Here is a 19,979-nt window from a genome sequence, read left to right as displayed (position 1 = left end):
TCCTCCAACTTCCCAGATGTTAACTTCATTATACAGGATCCATGCCTAGTGCCCTTCTGATTAAACTACCTCAGTGGACTCAACTATGCGTTTCCCATGAAGACCACCCAGAAATCTCAGAAGGTCTTAAGTCTGTAAATTTTTTTTTAAAAATTCCCCATGCTATACAAGGGACAGACATTGGTCCACTTTACAGAATATGGGCTTTGGTGACTTTAAACTTTCCTTTCTCTATAGTACCTCATGGCAACAAAGATGTTCTAAGTCTCTTCTGCTAATGAGATCCAGGTTTATAATTTTCAGTGCAGCAGGAATCTCAATTTGGGTATATCTATTCACTAGAACTATGCTATAATAAATCCTAGGTCTATTAATACACAAGAAAAATTTTAAAAATATGAAAATATAATAATTAGCTTAAAATTCAATGCTTACATAAACATATGCATAGATATTCAAAATCATTACTCATTGCATCAGAAGCAATCCAAATGGCTGAACTGGCTAACTGGAAAAAATAGAAACCTGGCCATGTATTTTTAATTAGGATTATAACATGCTTAGTTTTATTGATTCCAAATCCAAAATCAAATGAAGGTTTTATAAATTTTTCCAATATGTGAATGTACAAATTTAATAACCAAATTCTCTATAAAATAAATGTCCTTTTTTATGAGGAAACGAGTATATAGCTTGGTATCTTTAAATGATTAATAATAGTAGGCTGAATGTCTGTAACAACCAAATATTTGCATGTCTATACATATATGTAGAGTATGTCTTAGCAAGTACTAGTTCTTTAATTCAGTGCTTTCATTTAGCCCTAATTTACTAAAGACACGTAGGAAAAGGACAATGAACAAAATCTACTTTCCACCTTAGATGAAGTACTTTTATTATTAATAAAAGTGCAAAAACTGAACACCGTACACCTACCTAATGCACTTCCAGTATGTGTGGATTCAAGAAAAACATAAGATGAAAACGTAAGATGACTCATATGTACCTTTAAAAATTCAGCTAGGAAGTGTTATCCTCAGTTTCAACAATATGTTGTTTTTTAACATAACATCTTTCACAAAGTAAATACTTAATGTATTATTTATGTTGAGTTCATTTCCAGACTGTGATCATTGTTGAGCTGCTTTAGAATTTCTACATTTAAAAATCTTGGTATTGTCCTAAATAACATGTAATGTTATTAGTAATGTCAAGATTACTATTTTTCTTCAACTTATAATAACTTAGTGTTCATATATCTTCTTCTTGTACAGTTTCCTCAGAAGTCTATTTTTGGAGAGGAGTCAATTTTCTAGAGGCCCTTTCAGAAACTGTCTTTCTACAAGGGCTACGAAGACTTCAGCTGCACCTTCCAACGACAGGGCCTGTTTTCCAGTGATGACAATTGAGTCCTTTGCCATTAAGCATATGGAGAAAGAACAACATTCGTAGGCTGTGGTGTGGGCTTTTCCTCTTTGGTACCACAGAAAGACACCAATTCCATCTTGTAATTAACTAAAATAAGCAGGAAAGGACTGAGAGCAGAGAAGCCTGAAGAGAGGGCTGTGAGAACAGCTGGAATAAAAATACATGCTGCCAAGTCTTTAAAGAAATAGACTAAGATAAAGTGAGAAACCCAAAGTGGAGTGATGAGCAACATTAATAAAATACTGAACTTGGCCCCTCTAAGGATTTCGATTTCTGAATCATCATCTCCAATCCAGATGTCACCATATGTCATCTTCTTTCTCTCCGAAAGGAGGAAAGACATCCAGAAACAGACAAAGACTAAAGTGGCTAAGGGAAGAATATCAATCAGAACTAAGAATATTTTCCCATAGTAAAACTCTACCTGCTTGTTTCCAAAGTCAGTTAGGCAATTCGTGTAAATCCTGTTACTAGACAAGGGCCCTGTATCATTTCCTGCATTCAGGAATTCCAGTTTTCTAGCATAAATTAAAACCGGGATGTACACTGCCACGCCAGCCACCCAAAGTGCAGAAACCACCTTCAAGGAATGCTTCTGTTGGTCCAGGCTTGGATCCTCACTCAAGGGGTGGGCAATTTGGTAAAGCTTCCGGTGGTACAGCAATGCAAAGCACAGCATGAACCAGATGGCCAGTGAAGTTGTCAGGGCCGCTGTGAAGTGCAGGACTTTGCAGCCAGCTGAATCCAACACGATACCAGAAGAGTAAACAATTTTCAAGACATTCACCACCAAGTTTTTAATAAGGTGGACAAATACAAGACTGAACATCAGAATAAAGGATGTCTGTAAACGTCCAGTGATACACTTCCTTGTGGAATAAAACAAACACACGTTCCCAACCACACTCACGAGGATCAGAGCAGTGCAGGCGGCGATCTCAAGCACGTCTGCAGAGGGCTTCATGGTAAACGCCAAACTGGTTCTCTCAAATGTCGTCTTCTCTTCAGTTTAAGTCATTAGGCTTTCAGAAAACCTTTAAGAGGTCTTTACTGAGGAGACTTGGGTTTTTTAAAAATCCACTCTATGTTGCAAAACTCATCGATTCGTATCACCCTAACAGTTCAAAGTCTGTAACAGAATTCTGCTTACTCGAGTGACGAGCTGCTGAAAACGGGACTGCTTCCCAAGAGGATTCTGCTTTGTCATCTCCAGGGACTTAACCGTGATGAGAAAGTCCCACGTGTCATCACTTAATTAAAAGTTCTCAGAAATGTATTTATAGAACCATACTACAATTTCCTAGGTACAGTATGATACAGTTTTCAATAACCATAGGGGGAGAATAAAATTAAGTTTATGACAGCAAAAAAAAAAAAAAAAGGTGGCTAGAAATTGAAATTACCCCATTCCACTCATGGAAAATAATTAAGGAAGCAGGGGGTATCTCCATAACAATGAAGAATTCAAAATAACAAAATGACACATTAAGAATGAGGACAGATTTATGCAGGTAGAGTGATTTTCTAGTTTTTCTATAACTTTTGCAAAGCAGCAATACTATTACCTATTCTGATCTCATGGTGTTTGTTAGGAATGCAAATGAAGAAGATAGAAAATACTTGTGAAGGAAGTAGGGATGGGAATAAACAAGGAAGGAAGGGAGGCAGAGAAAAGATACTTTTATAAACATGGACACTATTTCCATGAGCAAATCTCTAAAGATAAGGCCAGTATTTGGTATCCACCACCCCCTTCAGTAAGGGCATGGAAAACTCCTAGTGCTGCGTGTCAGAGGAGAGGATTATTACGGTGTAAGCAGGTAGGAAAGTTGGGCCTCATAACCCCATTGGATGGAAGGCGAGGATTGGGGGCTGACAGTCCTGTTAACCCCCTTCTCCCTAATTGGCTACTAGGATAGTTAGCCAATGCAGTCCCCACACAGTTTTCTTCCCTAATAAACATCCATTATCTCAGTGTCGATTATAATCAATTAAGTAGGCGTCCCTGTGCTTCTAATAATAATAACGCAATAATAAAGCTCATATTGGCTGCTATTTAACACCAACTTGAGCCAGACACTGTGTTGATGTTCTGCTTCACAAATTTAATCTGATTTAATCCTTAATATCATTCTTGACCCACTGATGAGAAAACAGAAGACCAGAGAGTAAAATAAATTGCTCCAAGGCACTGACTAAGCAACAGGAATCAAAGCCTGGTATGACCGATTCTAAAATCACTGGTTCTCAGCCACTGCCTCTCCACACATGCTGTCAGACTGTAGATTTTCTGTTGACCTTTCTCAGTCTCCTCCCAATGATTTATAATTGGTACATGCAACACCGAGAGCCCACAAATGCACTCCTTTTGAGAAGCATTTCCTTTAGCTTATAATATACCAGTCATACAGATTTCTGAATGGCAATTAGCCTTCTTCCTTCTGTTTCAATGATAATAATAAATGTGGGTGTTTACACTTTTGTACCTGACAAAGATCTCCAAGCATTCTGGACACCAGCTCAAGAAGATGTACTAACAGGGCCCCCAAACTTTCTGGCACCAGGGACTGTGTCATGGGAGACAGTTTTTGCATGCGAGGTGGGAGGACCGGAGCTCAGGTGGTGAAGTGCAGCCGGTTCCTAACAGGCCACAGCCCGGGGCTTGGATGTGCTTGCAATGGAAGAAGCCTGTTTCCAGCAGCAGTGAAGCCCCTGCACTGGCAAAACTGCTTGAAGTAAATCTGTAGAGAAGAGAATAACCCTAAATGGCAGGCAATATATAGCCCATCTTAATTTAAGATTTTAATTTTAGAGTAACGAATTGAGAAATTGTTTATGTGATGCTATTTCTCAAATATACCCAAATAGTAACAATTTATCACAATTAATACTGATTTTTCACACACATGATAGGAGAACTAACTGTAAAAACATGTTTTGTAAAACTCTCCCACCAAAAGCTTATGCAAACATTGGTTTTCCAAGGTTAAGCAAACACGTATTAGGGCAAAGGTGCAAAAAATATGTGTCATTTTTTTTTTTTTTTGTTTAGAGTTATCTCTATACTAGAGAAACAGCACACATTAAAATATAGAGAACAAAATTAATTTTTGTGCATGTTTGTTTGACTAATGAATAATACTCTGTTTGTTAACCAGGAGACAATAGGATACAGAGGTGTAAGGCCACATCTGTGGCCCCTAACCCCCAGGCTGCAGAGCTCTATCACACACCCCCCATTCGTGCAAAAATTGTTTTCTATGAAACTTGATGGAGGGGGAGGTGCACAGCTGGAGGTGAGCGGTGGGGGAGTGAAGAAGCTTCATTGGTATTTACAGCCTGAGCCCCGCCCCCCACCCGCGTGTGCCCCCCACGGATAGCCCACAGGGTGTAAGCCATTGTCCTGGCCTTCTAGAGGCATATGATCTAGTAGTAAGAACATGCTAATGTATAATACATATATTATATATATTACAATATATTACATATATACATGCATAATAAATATATTTATGTGTCAATAAATAATATTTACTAATAATCTATAAAAATCAATAATACAATTATAATAATTTGTGTGGTCATGAGAACAAGAACAAAATGTTCAGAAGAGAGAGATCCATGTGGGTTGCATTATTTTTTTTAAGCATATACATTTATTATTTAATAGTTGTACATATTCTGGGGGTTCATGTGGTATTTTGATACCTGTATATAATGTGTAAGGATCCAATCAGGGTAACTGGGATATCCATCATGGATCACAAATATTGATCTTTTCTTTGTGTTAGGAACATGACAATTCTTCTCTTCTAGCTATTTTGAAATCTACTGTACTATTTTTTTTTTTTTTTTGAGACAGAGTCTCACTCTGTTGCCCAGGCTAGAGTGCTGTGGCATCAGCCTAGCTCACAGCAACCTCAAACTCCTAGGCTCAAGGGATCCTTCTGTCTTAGCCTCCTGAGTAGCTAGGACTATAGGCATGCACCACCATGCCTGGCTAATTTTTTCCATATATTTTTAGTTGGCCATTTAATTTCTTTCCACTTTTAGTAGAGACAGGTTCTCACCTTGCTCAGGCTGGTTTTGAACTCCTGACCTTGAGCGATCCTCCCAGACTCGGCCTCCCAGAGTGCTAGGATTACAAGCGTGAGCCACCGCGCCCGGCCTACTGTACTATTTTTAATCTCCAGGTCACAGAAAAAGAAACTGAAGCTTGGAGAAATAAAGCCACTTGCCCTCACCAGCAGGAAGAGGTGGCACTGAACTCCGGGCTTCTTGCATTCAGCAGCTCTTGGGAAGGGGAAAGAGAAAGCTGACCAAACTGAGAAGCGAGGTGCTAGGAAACCTGGGTGCCAGCCCCCAGGAGCCCTGAGAGCCCAGCGATGGGCATTTGCAGCAGCAGAAAGCCCCTTCTCAGCGGCACACACGAGGCCCAGAGCCAAGCGGACCCAGGAAACAAGACTGCACCCTTTACCAAGGGAGGTGACTGTGATGTGGACACTTCAAGGGTGGACAAAATAAATCCCCCTTTGAAAAGCAAACATTGGCTCTGCCAATCCAACTTCACCAAGGTCCTTTGAGAACTGAGGAGTTCAAAGGTTCTCTGCAGCTTCCATTTACTTTGGCATAAGATTTAACAGAAAAAGAACTAAGGGAGAACTTACATGGCCCAGGCTGTCTTCCAAATCGCAAACTGCTAAAAGTTATTTAGAATTTACTTTTAACTTGCAATCACATATAAAGTGGCTCAGATGTAAATGCTTTCCGTGTGGCTTAAGGCAATCTAGGTTTCCTCAAATGCACATGTGCAGTTCTAATATTAAGGATTTCGATTGGGAATCTCAAAGTACGTTGGGTTCCTCTTGATTAGAGACTGCTGTTACTTTATGGGAGGCTGGGTCAGAGGAGAAGTAAGACACACTGCCTGCATTTGGGCATTCGGTTCTCACAGTAGCGCTAAGATAAACAAACTTTGCAGGCTGAGGGAAGGGCATTTACTCCTTTAAATTGAGTATGTAATATAAATAAATGTCTTCTAAGAAGGGATGCTTGAAACTTGATTCTGAGTCTGAATCTATAAGAGAGCACTAATTTATTTTAATGAAGATCAGTATCGAGCATCTGGGGGAGTGCTTGCCTTATTGAGAGCAGAGCCGGTCTGACCCAGGGTGATAATTCACTAACTCTCAGAAAGACGTTGCTTGAAACTGTCTGATTTGTTCACTGGCCAGGAGCAAATTGCTATTTGCATTTTTATATAGAACAAAATGGAAGGAATTTCCAGATCTTTTATCGTGTAATCAATGGCCGCCTAAAGTTATTTTTAATTCTCTCTGAGGCAGTGATTTTGTGACCAGCCAGGGTAGGACTAAAAATCCCTAACCCCAAATTAGAAGTGAATGGAGAGGAACTTCAGGCTGGCTAGGGCCAGAGCAATTAATTAGCAACTGTCTTTCAGATATACTAATGTTGCTAATTATATCACTGTGCTAAGTGCTGGGAGATGTGGAGAAGAGCTCTAGAGCACTCTGGTGGGAGAAGGGAGCTGAGATTTATTAAGCCTGGCACTGGGCTGTGTCCTTCACATACGTTACCTCTCGAAACCCTTACAATCACTCTGTGAGGTATTATTAGATTCAATAAGGCTCAGTAACGTGTTCAGTTAGTTCCAGTTGGTCTGTGTCTGAGTCAGGAATCCCACCAGATTTGTGTGGCTCCAAAAAGCAGTGGGTTGGCAGGGCCTTGAATAGAAATGGGGAGCAATTTGTGATTTCTGGATATGCTGGATTCAAAAACTGGACGAAATTTTGGTAGCAAAGAAAGATGAGAGGATTTGAGAACTAGGCCATGTTGAAGAAGTCTGCCCGGAATGAGAACTCCAGAGGCACCTCTCCTCGTTGTGTGTGGAAAGGAAGAGCCCCAGAGAGGACAGCTTTGTGGGCAGAAGCCGGGGAAGCCTGAGGTGGGAACACGGAGGCTGGGAGGGGAGGGGCGTCCACCATAAGAAGATGGACTCTATGGTGCTCAAGGAAACCACTTCCTACCTGGAACACTAGAGGTGTAGATGAGAGGCCCCCAGACTATCTGAGGCTGAAATGCCTGGTGAACCAGGAAGTAAAGTAGAGGGGGCAGTGCCTATACACCTGACACCCTCTAAGCCAGTCTATCAGAATGACAAAGTCTGTTAAAGATGGCCCTCAGACTCCAAAGCCAGCAGATCTGGGTTAAATCATGTATGGATTATGAAAAGTTTGGCAAGTCCTATCTGCTCTGTGTCTCAGGTTCCCAAAAAGGAGTTTTTCAGAGAATAAAATATACACAGACACATGTGTGTGTACACTTGTATTTATGTATGTGTATGTGTTTGTATGTTTCTATACACACAACTATGAGATGATCATGGGCCTCAAATGAAACTCTGGAGCTGAGCACAGTGGCTCACAACTGTAATCCCAGAGACTTGGGAGGCAGAGGCAGGAACATCACTTAAACCCAAGAGTTTGAGGCTGCAGTAAGCCATGATGGTGCCACTGCACTACACCCTGGACAACAGAGCAAGACCCTGTTTGTTAAAAAACAAACAAATAAACAAACAAACAAGATGAACCTCTGAACTCATTTGAAGGTTGCAGAGTGCTATACAACTGCTAGTTTTTGCTACTGTTTATCTCTGCAAATCATACACACAATAGAGGTGCTTCCTGGTTATAACTGGAAGGTGTTGCATGGGCTCTTTGCCAAAGACTGCAATGCTAACTGTGCTGTCTTTGCAGCATAAGCTCAGTTCCTTGGCAAGCAGCTGTGGAAAAATCTCCTAAGCTTTCCCAGGCCTGACCCCAGCCCTGAGCCCCTTGATCTCTATCTCTACTATGTCATCCAAAGACTAAACTCATCTCTGGTTTTTTGCACCTGATCATGCACATCCTCAAGTCTCAGCAACCCTACAAATGAAACTCACTCCAACTTTGGATTCCATTCCATCTCTTCTCAACTCTCACCCAAACTCTCAAAAGAGGCATCTACAGTCACCATTGCCACTTTCTTGCCTTTCTTTTACTTCCTAATCCAGCACAATTTAGTTTCTAATAGCTTTTCTTCTGAAAATGATCTATCTCCTATCATTAAATCCAACCATGCCTGGACTTCTCTGACATTCTTTCCTTTTTTTTTTTTTTTTTAGGGCTCTAAATATTTTTTGTTTCCTATGGTCAAAAGTCTTGGTCCACTTCTCTTGTCACTCAACTGCTGATACCTGATATCTCCTCCTGATGTCCCATAGGCTCCCCAATGCAAACTTAACCTTAATTGGCAACACCACCATCCTCTGCTCAGCTAAGGTTAGAGACTTGGGTATCATCCCTGGCCCCTCCCTCTCCCTTACCTGCACATCCAATCATCCTGTCAATTAAATTTTTATCTTTTACAACCTTCTTACCATTTTCTTACTGCTGCTTCTCACTGTTCCTTGTTTGAATGAATTTAATAAGGATAAGACTAATGGCAAAGAAATTAGTAGATTTGTGCTTCTTCCAATCATTCTCTAAGTCTACACAACTGTCAAAGTGACCTAAAATACAAATATGCTCTTGACACTTCCCTACTGAAAAACCCTTCAGTGTTTTTCCTCTGCCCATAGGGAGATGGCCACCTCCTGCAAAAGTCACATGAAGCCCTCCATGTTGGGTGCCTGCCTACTCTTAGGCTCCTATCAATGTCTGACTCACACTGGAAACTTCTATAACATAGAGATTCTGTGCATATTTCATGTTGTCTCTTGTCCTGGTGTTTTGGCTTATGCTGTTATCTCTGTATATATCATACTGATCTCCTGATCACACCAGGTCATCCAATCCCTTTGGCTTTTCACTTGCCAATGAATGGTGCAATCATTTGCCTATTTACTCACAGATATATTTTCTCAGGAAACTATATTTCCTAAGCTCCATTGCCAGTTAACTGGTTTCCAGGTAGGTCAGGCCAATGGCATGCTCAGGCAGAAAAGTTGAGGGCATGGAGAAGGGCCTTAATCTCTCTCTCTCTCTCTCTCTCTCTCACACACACACACACACACACACACACACAATGCTCCCTGGTGGTCTAGTGGTTAATCTGATGCTCTTTCACACACACACTTGACTTGCTATAGGAAATGTCTTCTATATGTCATCAGCTCTCATAAGGCAGCCACAGCATGATTCTAGCTTTGTAAGGCCCTAACTTGTGGATGATAATAGATGTCTTTCCTTTGAACGCAGTCACAGTATTGCCTTATCTGGCTTATTTTGGTGATTCAGCTCTTTTGGAATTGGAGTAACTAATTCTCTATTTTAATTTGCCTCTTTTCGAAATATTTAGAGTGGTTTCTGTTTATTCTGACTTGACCCTGACTAATTCACTTATTTGCACTAAAAAATCAGTAGCATTTATATATGACAACAGAAAAAAAATCTGAAAAAGAAACCAAGAAAGCGATCCCATTTACAATAGCTACAAACAAAATAAAATACCTAGGAATAAACTTAACCAAAAAAATGGAAGATCTTTATAATAAAAACTATAAAATATTGATGAAAGAAATTGAAGAGAACACAACAAAATGGAAAGATATTCCATGGTCATGGATTGGAAGAATCAATATTTTAAAAATGTCCATACCACCCAAAGCCATGTACAGATTCAATGCAATCCTCATCAAAATAACAATGACATTCTTCACAGAAGTAGAAAAAACAATCCTAAAATTTACATGGAGCCACAAAAGACCCAGAATAGCCAAAGCTATCCTGAGCAAAATGAATAGAATTGGAGGAATCATATTACCTGCCTTAAAATTATACTGTAGTATAATTTTGTATAGAGCTGTAGTAACGAGAAACATAGACCAATGGAACAGAACAGACAATCCAGAAATAAATCCACACATCTATAGTGAACTTACCTTCAACAAAGGTGCCAATAAATAAATAAATTTATCTTCAATAAATGGTGTTGGGAAAACTGGATATCCATATGCAGAAGACTGAAACCAGACCCTTATCTCTTGCCACAAACAAAAATAAAATCAAAATAGATTAAAGACTTAAATATAAAACCTGAAACTATGAAATTACTAAAAGAAAATATTGGGGAAATGCTTCAGGACATTGGTTTGGGAAAGGACTTCCTGAGTAATACCCCCAAAGCAAGGTAATAAAAGTAAAATTGGACAAATGGGATGATGTCAAGCTAAAAAGCTTCTGCACAGCAAAGGAAACAATCAGCAAAGTGAAGAGACAACCTACAGAGTGGGAGAAAATATTTGCAAGCTACCCATGTGACAAGGGATTAATAACTAAAATATATAAGGAGCTCCAACAACTCAGTAGGAAAAAAATCAAATAATCCAATTAAAAATGGGCAAAGTATCTGATAGACATTTCTCAAAAGATGACACAGAAATGACCAACAGGTATATGAAAATGCTCAACATCATTAGTCATTAGGGAAATGCAAATCAATACTACAATGAGACATCATCTCACCCTAGTTAAAATGGCTTTTATTTAGAAAAGTAATAACGGAATGCTGGTAAGGATGTGGAAAAAGGGGAACCCTCATACACTGTTGGTGGGAATGTAAATTAGTGTGTAACCACTATGGAGAACAATATGAAGTTTCCTCAAAAAATTAAAAATAGAACTACCATATGACCCAGCAATCCCACTGCTGGGTATAAATATCCAAAGGAGGGGAATTCAGTATATAAAAAAAAAAACCGCACTCCCATTTTTAATGCAGCGCTATTCACAATAGCCAAGATTTGGAATCAATCTAACTGTTCATCAATGGATGCATGGATAAAGAGAATGTGGTACATATACACAATGGAATATTATTCAGATGCAAAAGGAAATCTGTTATTTGCAGCAACATGAACAGAACTGGAGAACATTAAGTGAAATAAGCCAAGCACAGAAAGATAAATCTTGCATGTTCTCACTCATATGTGGCAACTAAATATTAAAGCAATTGATCTCATGGAGACACAGAGTAGAATGCTGGTTACACAATCTTTGGAATATCCAGCTAAAGTCTCCCATCTAGGTACAATATCTGAACCATAAAAACTCGAAAATATGCTGGAGGCTCAGACTTATGGGGGGAGGGGGGAAGGGCATTTATTGAAACTTTAAAATCTGTACCCCCATAATATGCCGAAATAAAAAATAAAAAAAAGAAAAAAAAAAAGAACACTTGTACTTCAAAAGCATTATTTTGAGAATAAAGCCTGTAAATTAAAAAAAAACAAAAAAAACTTGAAAATAAATGCTTATTTTTTAGATGCATTAAATGTGGTATGTTTAAGAAATTTCCCAGTTTCAAATTATTTTCAAATCAATCAAGAGATGTTTTTCGTAACTCCTCACAACTGTCTAACGCTGTTCTAAGTGCTGTGGAAAATGGAGATTTTGTTTTCTTTCTTACTTTACCCTCAATATCTACATTACTTTGGATCCTCAAATTAAACACACTTGTGTTCACTTCTAGCTCTACACCCCTTTCCTGGGCCTAACTTGCTCAGGTGCCATATGGCAAAAGGGGCCAACTTCAGGCACCAGGGCCCTGGTCTATCCCAGTCACCTTACACAGGGCCTTAGGAGAAAGAGCTCTGTCACTTATTGACCAAGTCCCTTCCAGAGAGCAATGCCAACTGGTAGAACAGACAAGGCAACATGAGTATGTGACTACTGGAATCATTGGCACTGAGCACAATCAAGTCAGTGAGAAAAATAGAAGCCATGATACCAGCAAACTCAATTTAATGTTTTAAACATAGATTTTTTTTTCCCCTTTTGACTGCATTTTTTGGAAATGAAGCCCCTATCAAACTTTTTACCTCCATCCCCCAAGGTGAAGCTGGCTGGAACGCAAGCTGCAGCGTGTGTTATTGTCATAATGTCATCATCAAGGGGGGCATTGCCAAGGCCCCTGAGCATGGTTTATGCTCAGTTCAGCCTCAGTTGGAACCTCTGCTTCGTTTGGGTTCAAACTCCAACTGAGCTCCTGGCTCTCTCCATCCTTGTTATCCAGTGAAATGTAGACATTCTCCAGCTCCTTCCTCCCCCAGTTAATCTGATTCTGCACTTGGTAACTAGTACACGTTCCTGTGAATTCTCTGACTTCAAACATTCCATTTCTATTGACAAGCCTTCAATTTTCCTTGTTCTCAAGGCCACTATAATTCTCTTCAAGCCAATACTGTACAGTTCCTCTGAAGAGCTCCAAGCTTCTCAGAGAAAACATGTGGCTCTTCGTTATTACTTCCATTTGCTCTATTCCTGGGGTCAGAAAACACTCAAGATTCCTAAATCCCAACACCCCCTCTGTGGTGAGCCACAGTGACAATCTTTCTCTTTCTTGGTATCTCAATGGGCAAAAACATCCATATTCATCCCACGGTCTTGAGAGATTTCTACTCCATCACCCACCATTCATAGGCATTTCAGAGGTGGGAACTCAGTGTCCTCCTCATCTGTAAAATAGGCACATTTTTACCTTTGAGGGTACTGTGAAGATTAAATAAGATAGTATAGGCAAAGTCCTTAGAATAGTGATGAATAAAGTAAGTGCTCAATCGATGTTGGTTATTACTGTTATTATTCTCATCATAGATTGACTATAATACTCCTATTAATTAGATAAGTATAATTACTCAATGTACCCAGGTCAGTGTTGATCAGAAAATAGGATTCTGCAGCTGAAATTTAGAATATTCACATATATCATCTTTCTCTTTTTCTTGTCCCCAAACTGAATCCATCCCTCAGGAGTAAAAAGTTACATAAGTCATTCTTTTCTAATGATTACTGACCAGTGTTATAGATAGTTAAAAGGTGATGGTGCTGACATAGGGCATGACATAGATTTCCTGCCTTTTTCTGTGTCTAGCTTGTCATTAGGAAGTGGCGATGTGGAAGCAGAGGGTCCAGTCATGCTGATGGAGAAGCTGTTCTGGAAAACCTAGGGGACGGCATGAGCAAGCACGCTGGAAACGATCATGTCGGGACTTGAGGACAGTGATATAGCTCTTCACTGGGGGAATAACAGTAATTCCACACAGACAGGCCTGATCGTCCAACTTCCAACGGGAGTTTCAAGGTTGCATATGGATATTAAAGTCATCATAACATGAAAATATTCATGAATTGGCTGTTTTAAAAAAACACCTCTTTAAACATTCCAGCTTATAAGTTGCCTTCTCTCTATGTCCATTAAATCAACATCTTTGGAAGCTTACTGGTTGTGGGAAGTTTCAAACCCTCCTTTAATATGACACAAATGCAGTGCAAGTAGGTTGGAAGAGAAATCGCAAAGCTTGCAAAAGATGTAGGCTTTATAGAGTCAGAGAAAGTGATGTTGAATAAGTGAAATGCATGCTCATGAAATTTTCACATATTTTCATGAGAAAAGTTGGTGCAGTTAATACTTTTGGAAAGATATCAGCAAAGACAGTGGTGCGGTTAATGGCTCACAAGAGAATGATCTACCAAAAGATAAAGAGAGTTAGACATGAGGATTTTGCGACAAAGGAAAAGAAAAAAACAAGGGGAAAAAAAAGATAAAGAGAAGACTTTGGATAAGTTGATAAAGCCCAAGGACTTTTTTTTTTCATTGCAAAAATGACTCTCTCATTATGTACTGGAAAGCTAAAAATGAAAAATGTCATATAACATGACTGTATAATTTTGTTGAATGAATTGATTGCCAATTCAACTGAGATCCAAAGATCTCAGTTAAATTTCATTAAATATAGGCATTAATGGACTAATTTTCATAATTTCAGTTTAATATTTCAAGACAAGTTCCAATTAGATTTTTTTTTTTACTATTTACTATGAAAATATGGTTCCAGTTTTTAGTGGCTTCATTTTTTAAGTGGTCTTCCCCCCCCCCCCATTATTCACAGATGATGAGGACCTCTGGTATATATAATTGTACTTTTTCTCATGGAATATACTTCGAGACATTTCATGGAGACATTACAAAATAAAATCCAACTGCTAAGTGAATATAGCCCAAAAAACCAGAGTTCCCCTCATCTACACGCAGGGTTTCAGCTGATGAATTTCATGACACTGAAGAGGCAGTGCTGATTTTTGAGCAACTACCACATGACAGGCAGTTTACAAGCCTAACTTCTAAAACTTATCATGACTTTGCAAAGTTGATGTTATCACACCCATTTTAGAGACAGGAAGACAGAGACATAGGCTAAGTGACATCCATCGATTCAGAGAGCAAGTGACTGGTGGAGAAAAGATTACAATGAATATGTGCCTAAAATCATTCCACCTTCTGCTGACAAGACAGCAAACATGGGGCTGGATTTTGGCGTTGGTCAGAATCAGGAGTTTGCAGTTTGCTAATACGACGGGAAACTGAAACGTGTTTCCGGGGCAGGCTGTACAGCCAGTGAGGAAGATAGAAGATCCCCAACTTTGACACGGCTGCAGGCTTTCTCTCCAACTGGTGTGGCTGCAGACATCTGAAGCACTTCCAAGCATTCTTACGTATTTGCTTGTTGTGGGATATTCTTTTGAGTAGAAAGGCTGGCCATGTTACTAAATATTTAGGTTTCACTGAGCCAAAAGCAATTCTGACATCAAAATGTTAACAAAATCCAAAAAAGAATGCTGGGAAAGTGGTTTCAGGTGCTCCCTGGAACAATGTTTTTCCATATGAGCGAGCCCACCACGAGCGCTGGTTAATCAACCCTGACTGCATGAAGAGCCTCTTAACATCCAGCAGGTTCTCTGGGCCACAGCATGTTCCATACACAGGAACACTTGCAGCAGGACACTCTCCTCTTGATGAAGCTGAAGGCCTTACTGTTTGTGGCTAGTAATACACGTGGGAGAACAAGATCTTTATCTCCAAGCCTATAGATTCATGGACTGCATAGCACTCAGCTTTTAAAGACACGTTACACTTTACCTTTCCCAATAAAATTAAAATTAATACAACTTTCCACTAATAGCTATTATATCTATCTCATAATATGTTATTAAATAAAAGTGTTCACTAATTCATTAATCTTTCTGGAGAAAGACATAGTGAATCTGCAAATTATACTTGTTTTATTCAAAATCTAAAAATATCATGTTACTCAGGGGAATAAGAAATTAGACATGAAACTTAAAAATATAAATGCTTTGACATTATTTTGATAGTTCAAATCTAATAAATTTCTATAATCTAGACTTCAGAATGTGATTTAGTAAATTATTCTGGGCTTAAATGATTTATTTATCTGTCTTGGATATGACAAGTTATTGTTTTGAAAACCATTCTTAATTGAAAGCGACTTTCATATCTACTTTATGGAATTTCTTATCTAGACAATTGTATATGAAGAATTGTTCTTTAAAAACATTATATGAAGTATATTTAAAAGTTCCAGATTATAATTTAATTTAAAACATTAAATTATAAGAAATCATTAAAAAGCCAAGAATTAAACTTATTTTTTAATATATATGATTTGTTTCAGGGAAGACAAATTCTCATCCGTGCATTACCTTACTTCTTATTACATATATTCAGAAGTTTCTCTGAGTTCAAAAGTTCATAGCAACAATTTATAAGGGTATTAGCTCTGAAGCAAGCCAGAGGGAAAGTGCTGTTTTTAATCAACACAGCTACAATCCTTATACAGCAGCAGACCTCGGCAATCCGGCATGATATAGGATACTGCAAGTTCAGACACTGTCAAGACACATTTTAAAAGTATGATTTTTCACAAGGTAAATTCAGAAAAACAGCACAACCTGCAGGCACAAGCATTTCATATTACTAATTTTTGGAAACTGTAGTCTTACTGAGTGTTATTAATAGGAAAAAAACTTGTGCATACATTGTGGACATAAAGGGAGAGAAAGGGTTTATCTTGCAAACAGAGACCAGGAAAACTGTGCCTTTCTTCTGGAAGTCAGATAAGGAATTTCTTTATTTACAGCATAGAGTTCCCAAAGTGAGGCTCTTAGGAGACGAGGTGAAAGATGGCAAATTCAAAGGCATTAGAAGGTATTCCATTACCATGATTAAGTATTTTCCCAAGTCTCCCTTTATATAATACATTAAGAAACAAATTTTTATTTCTTTAATCCTGCAGTTTAAGTCTATGTGAGAAGTATGGAAGGAGTAAGATGAATATTAAAGATGATGGCAATTCTTCCTGAAAAATATAAGGCTTTTGTTCATTCATTGATTCATCCATTCCACTCTTACTTACTGAGCACCATGTATCAGACGTAGCCACTGGACGTTCAGCAGTAACGAGCCAAGGAGCCCCCTGCTCTCTGGGAACTCATACTGCAATGCAGCACTGTCCAACAGAACTTTCTGGCTCACAGGAATGTTCTGGATCTGTGCTGTCTAACATAGCAGCAACTAGCCACATGCAGCTACTGAGCATTTGAAATGTGGCTAATACAACTCAGGAAGTGAATTTTAAACTATTTCATTTTATTTAAATTTGAATAGCGACATGTGGCTAGTGGCTATCCCATAGGAGAGCACAGTTCTAATGGATTAATCAGACAATAAACATAAATAAATGGGTATATAAAATCTTTTCAGCCTTGGAGTAGCTCAATAAAGAAAATAATTAGGCTTGGGGGAGGAAGGGCTTGAAGGTTGGGTCCCCTTAAATATGGTTGATTAAGAAAGTCCTCTTTAAAGAGGTGACATTAGAGCAGAGACCCCTTTGACAAAAGAGACCAAGGCATGCAAAATGTGGGGGAAGAAGAGTACAGGTGGAGGACACTGAAGGTCCTAAGGTGCCCTTGGTGGGAATGAGCTTAGCAGATAGAAGCAGCAAGAAGGGGAGAGGGTGGGAGGGTGGGAGGGTGGGAGAGTATCAGGAGACAGCAGAGAGGTGGGCAGATAGCAGCGTGCTGGGCCCTGTGGCCCATGGAAAGGGGTTACACATTTACTCTGATGTACAGGGAAGCCAGCGAAAGGTTTCAAGTGGAAGAGTTTTGAGCTGATTTATGTTTAATAAGATCAGACAAGGGGCTAGGTGGAGACCAGACTGGAAGAGTAGGAGCAGCCAGTTAGAAAGGTACCGCATTGGTTCAGGCTGTGCTCCGGCAGCGCAATATTAGTGGGCAGACTCAGAATGTATTGTGAGGGTAGGATCAACAGGCCTTGGGGACAGATGGCATATGGCAAGCATACGAGGGCCGTCTGTAAAGTATCCAGCCACATCATATGAAGAATATATTAACAATGGCTGGATACTTTCCGGACAGCCCTCGTATACGTGCATGTGAGGAAGGAAAGGGAGGAGTCGAGGATGAGTCCAGGGTTAGTTGCAGAGCTTATCTCAGCGACAAAGCCACCAGACACTGGGGACAGACTGACCTTGGTACCAAGAAAAACAAGGTACTCAAATTCTCAGAAGCAGTCACACCAGAAAAGCCTTTATAAATATGTTAGGAAGCATGTGAGCACATGTGTGTGCATGTATGTGTGTGTATGGATAAATAAAATTTAAGTAAAATGTGCTCAATTAGTTCAGTCTGATTGAAAAGAATTCCTTAATTTATATAACCTGGGTAATGATCTTGTAAAATATCTAACTAACTAAAAGAAACTAACTCTTGGGACATTGTATTGTTGCCAAACTACACTTTGGCATAGTGTTAAATATAATCTACATATATTTAAAAATGCATAAATGATATCCACCTTCAAAAACAGTTATTCTAAACTGTAATCAGGAGAGTTGGGGTACAGACCACTTAATTCTCTCATCATAAGTGTCGTTTTCAAGTGTTTAACCTCAGAGTTGACAATGTATTTCCTGACTTGTATGCTGGTGTGTTATATGCACAAAAATTTCATAGGGCCTTCACAGATACAGCGCTGTCACTGCATGTGTGCATTTAACCGAAATTCAACTACACTGGGGAGGGAGGAAGAAAGGCAAACAATGGCATAGTGCGGGAAATTCTGCTCGCCATTCCCCTCAACGCGTCTACGCCTGAGGATAATCGTGGGAGGGAAGACAGCAAATTGTTGTTCCCTCTGTTGATTTGGTTTTCACCAATTTCACGGCATGGGATCTTACCATGCCGGGTACTCTTCTAGAGTTTAAGGAAAAGGTACTTTTTCCTACAGGATGGCCCTACCTCATCTGATGCTCAAACACAAAGTGGCGTGTCCAAGGCTAGAGGAAAAACTGGCAGTGTCGGGTTTACGGGGAGGCGGATTTTATGGGCAATTTAATAGGCTTTCAAGGGTCGTTTTGACTAGACATAATTTTTGCCTCATATACTGAGTTTAAAACCTAATTGCCTTATGAGGGTTACTGGCACAGAGCTGCTTCTACTTTACTCAGAAGGAAAATCATGAAGGATCTTATATTACTGTTAACACATTTCAGTCCGAAAAAACTTGAAAATCAAGCTCTCTCTAAGATTTTTTAAGGGAAGTCATCCTGTATAGGAAGGCCACTAACGCAAAACAAGAGAGAATATGCACATTTCAAGGGGTTTTAACCTGTTAAATTTATGTCCCCTGCAATATTGTCTTAAGTCTAAGTTGAATTTGTTATATGTTTGTTTATATAACCTGTAGACAAGTAACAGGAAAGTCTTTGCACAGAATTTGCTTAACTCTCTAGAAATGTTTATGGTATGAGGCTAAACTCTTGAACAAAGAACACATGCACCCTCTCACACACACACTTTTCTTTTTTTTTTACTAAAGATTATATGATCTCAAAACCTAAACATTCTTTTGGAACATAAAACCAGAATTTATATCTTGGCACTTGCAGATTTGGGAGTGATGCCTAGAAAAACAAACATATTTTCTTTAATTAGTCCTGAAGGAAAAGAAATATAACTTGAAATTAATATTGTTGGTTAAAAAAATGCAACACAAAACATGGTTCATATACTCTGAAGAAAATCTGAATTCATACTATGCTTTAATCTGAATAAAAAGTAAGAAAATAAATAAAAGCCCAGTTGATCTGCTTTAAAAGGGTTGTTTCATTTACTGTTTTTGATTAGTTTGTGTTTTTGCTCATATTTAAACTCCTACTAGGCTGATCATTGAAAATATCATATAACCCGAGTCACATAATATTAACATGATTACTTCACTATATATCTGCTCCAAGACAATCATCTCAGTCAGGGCAACTTTCCTTTCAATTGCCTTTGCTGAAAAGTTTGCATAAACATCCCAGGCCAGTTAATTCTTTCCACGGGCTTTAAGCCTCATTGACATGCAGATGAGAGCCTGCTCAAATGACAAGCCTGGGAGCCAAGTGATGTGAATGAGTCCACTGCACAGAAATGATGGGCACTCCAGCCTGCAAGCCCAGAGCAGCACTGAGCGAGAATTCTCTCCGCTCTCATCACAGGCTCTCTGGAAGGCCAGTGTCTCTCATAAAGAATATTAAACTATACTCAATTCTCAAAACATTTTTCCTTCAACACAATGAAACTTGCAACAAGTTGAAGCAGAAAAGAAAGTCCAGTCTGTGCCTTAAC

The 19,979-nt window shown here is 39.1% G+C and overlaps 2 protein-coding genes across 4 annotated transcripts in view; both read right to left on the bottom strand.

Moving 5' to 3' along the window:
* SNCAIP (synuclein alpha interacting protein) overlaps positions 1–19,979 on the bottom strand; it is a 148,395-nt gene that overhangs the window by 88,404 nt on the left and 40,012 nt on the right. Inside the window, exon 1 of one of the 3 annotated variants that reach the window (XM_076008315.1) lies at positions 3,915–4,406. The exons of the other annotated variants lie outside the window; for them this stretch is intronic. The gene's annotated coding sequence lies outside the window, so the exon portion shown is untranslated. Of the gene's footprint in view, positions 1–3,914; positions 4,407–19,979 lie in introns of those variants that run through there. 3 annotated transcript variants of the gene reach the window in all.
* Positions 877–3,902, bottom strand: LOC142873758 (uncharacterized). Its single transcript, XM_076008318.1, has one exon. The coding sequence runs from the start codon at positions 2,390–2,392 to the stop codon at positions 1,421–1,423; it is 972 nt and encodes a 323-aa protein (XP_075864433.1). The 5' UTR covers positions 2,393–3,902; the 3' UTR covers positions 877–1,420.

The sequence above is a fragment of the Microcebus murinus genome, chromosome 11, assembly GCF_040939455.1.
Source record: "Microcebus murinus isolate Inina chromosome 11, M.murinus_Inina_mat1.0, whole genome shotgun sequence".
Classification (NCBI taxonomy): Eukaryota; Metazoa; Chordata; class Mammalia; order Primates; family Cheirogaleidae; genus Microcebus; species Microcebus murinus.
Note: the sequence above shows the minus strand (reverse complement) of the source record. Positions and strands in the feature narration are given on the sequence as shown.

Excerpts from the sequence above, each read along its gene's own strand:
- LOC142873758 (XM_076008318.1), bottom strand. The coding sequence starts at position 2,392 with ATGAAGCCCTCTGCAGACGTGCTTGAGATCGCCGCCTGCACTGCTCTG.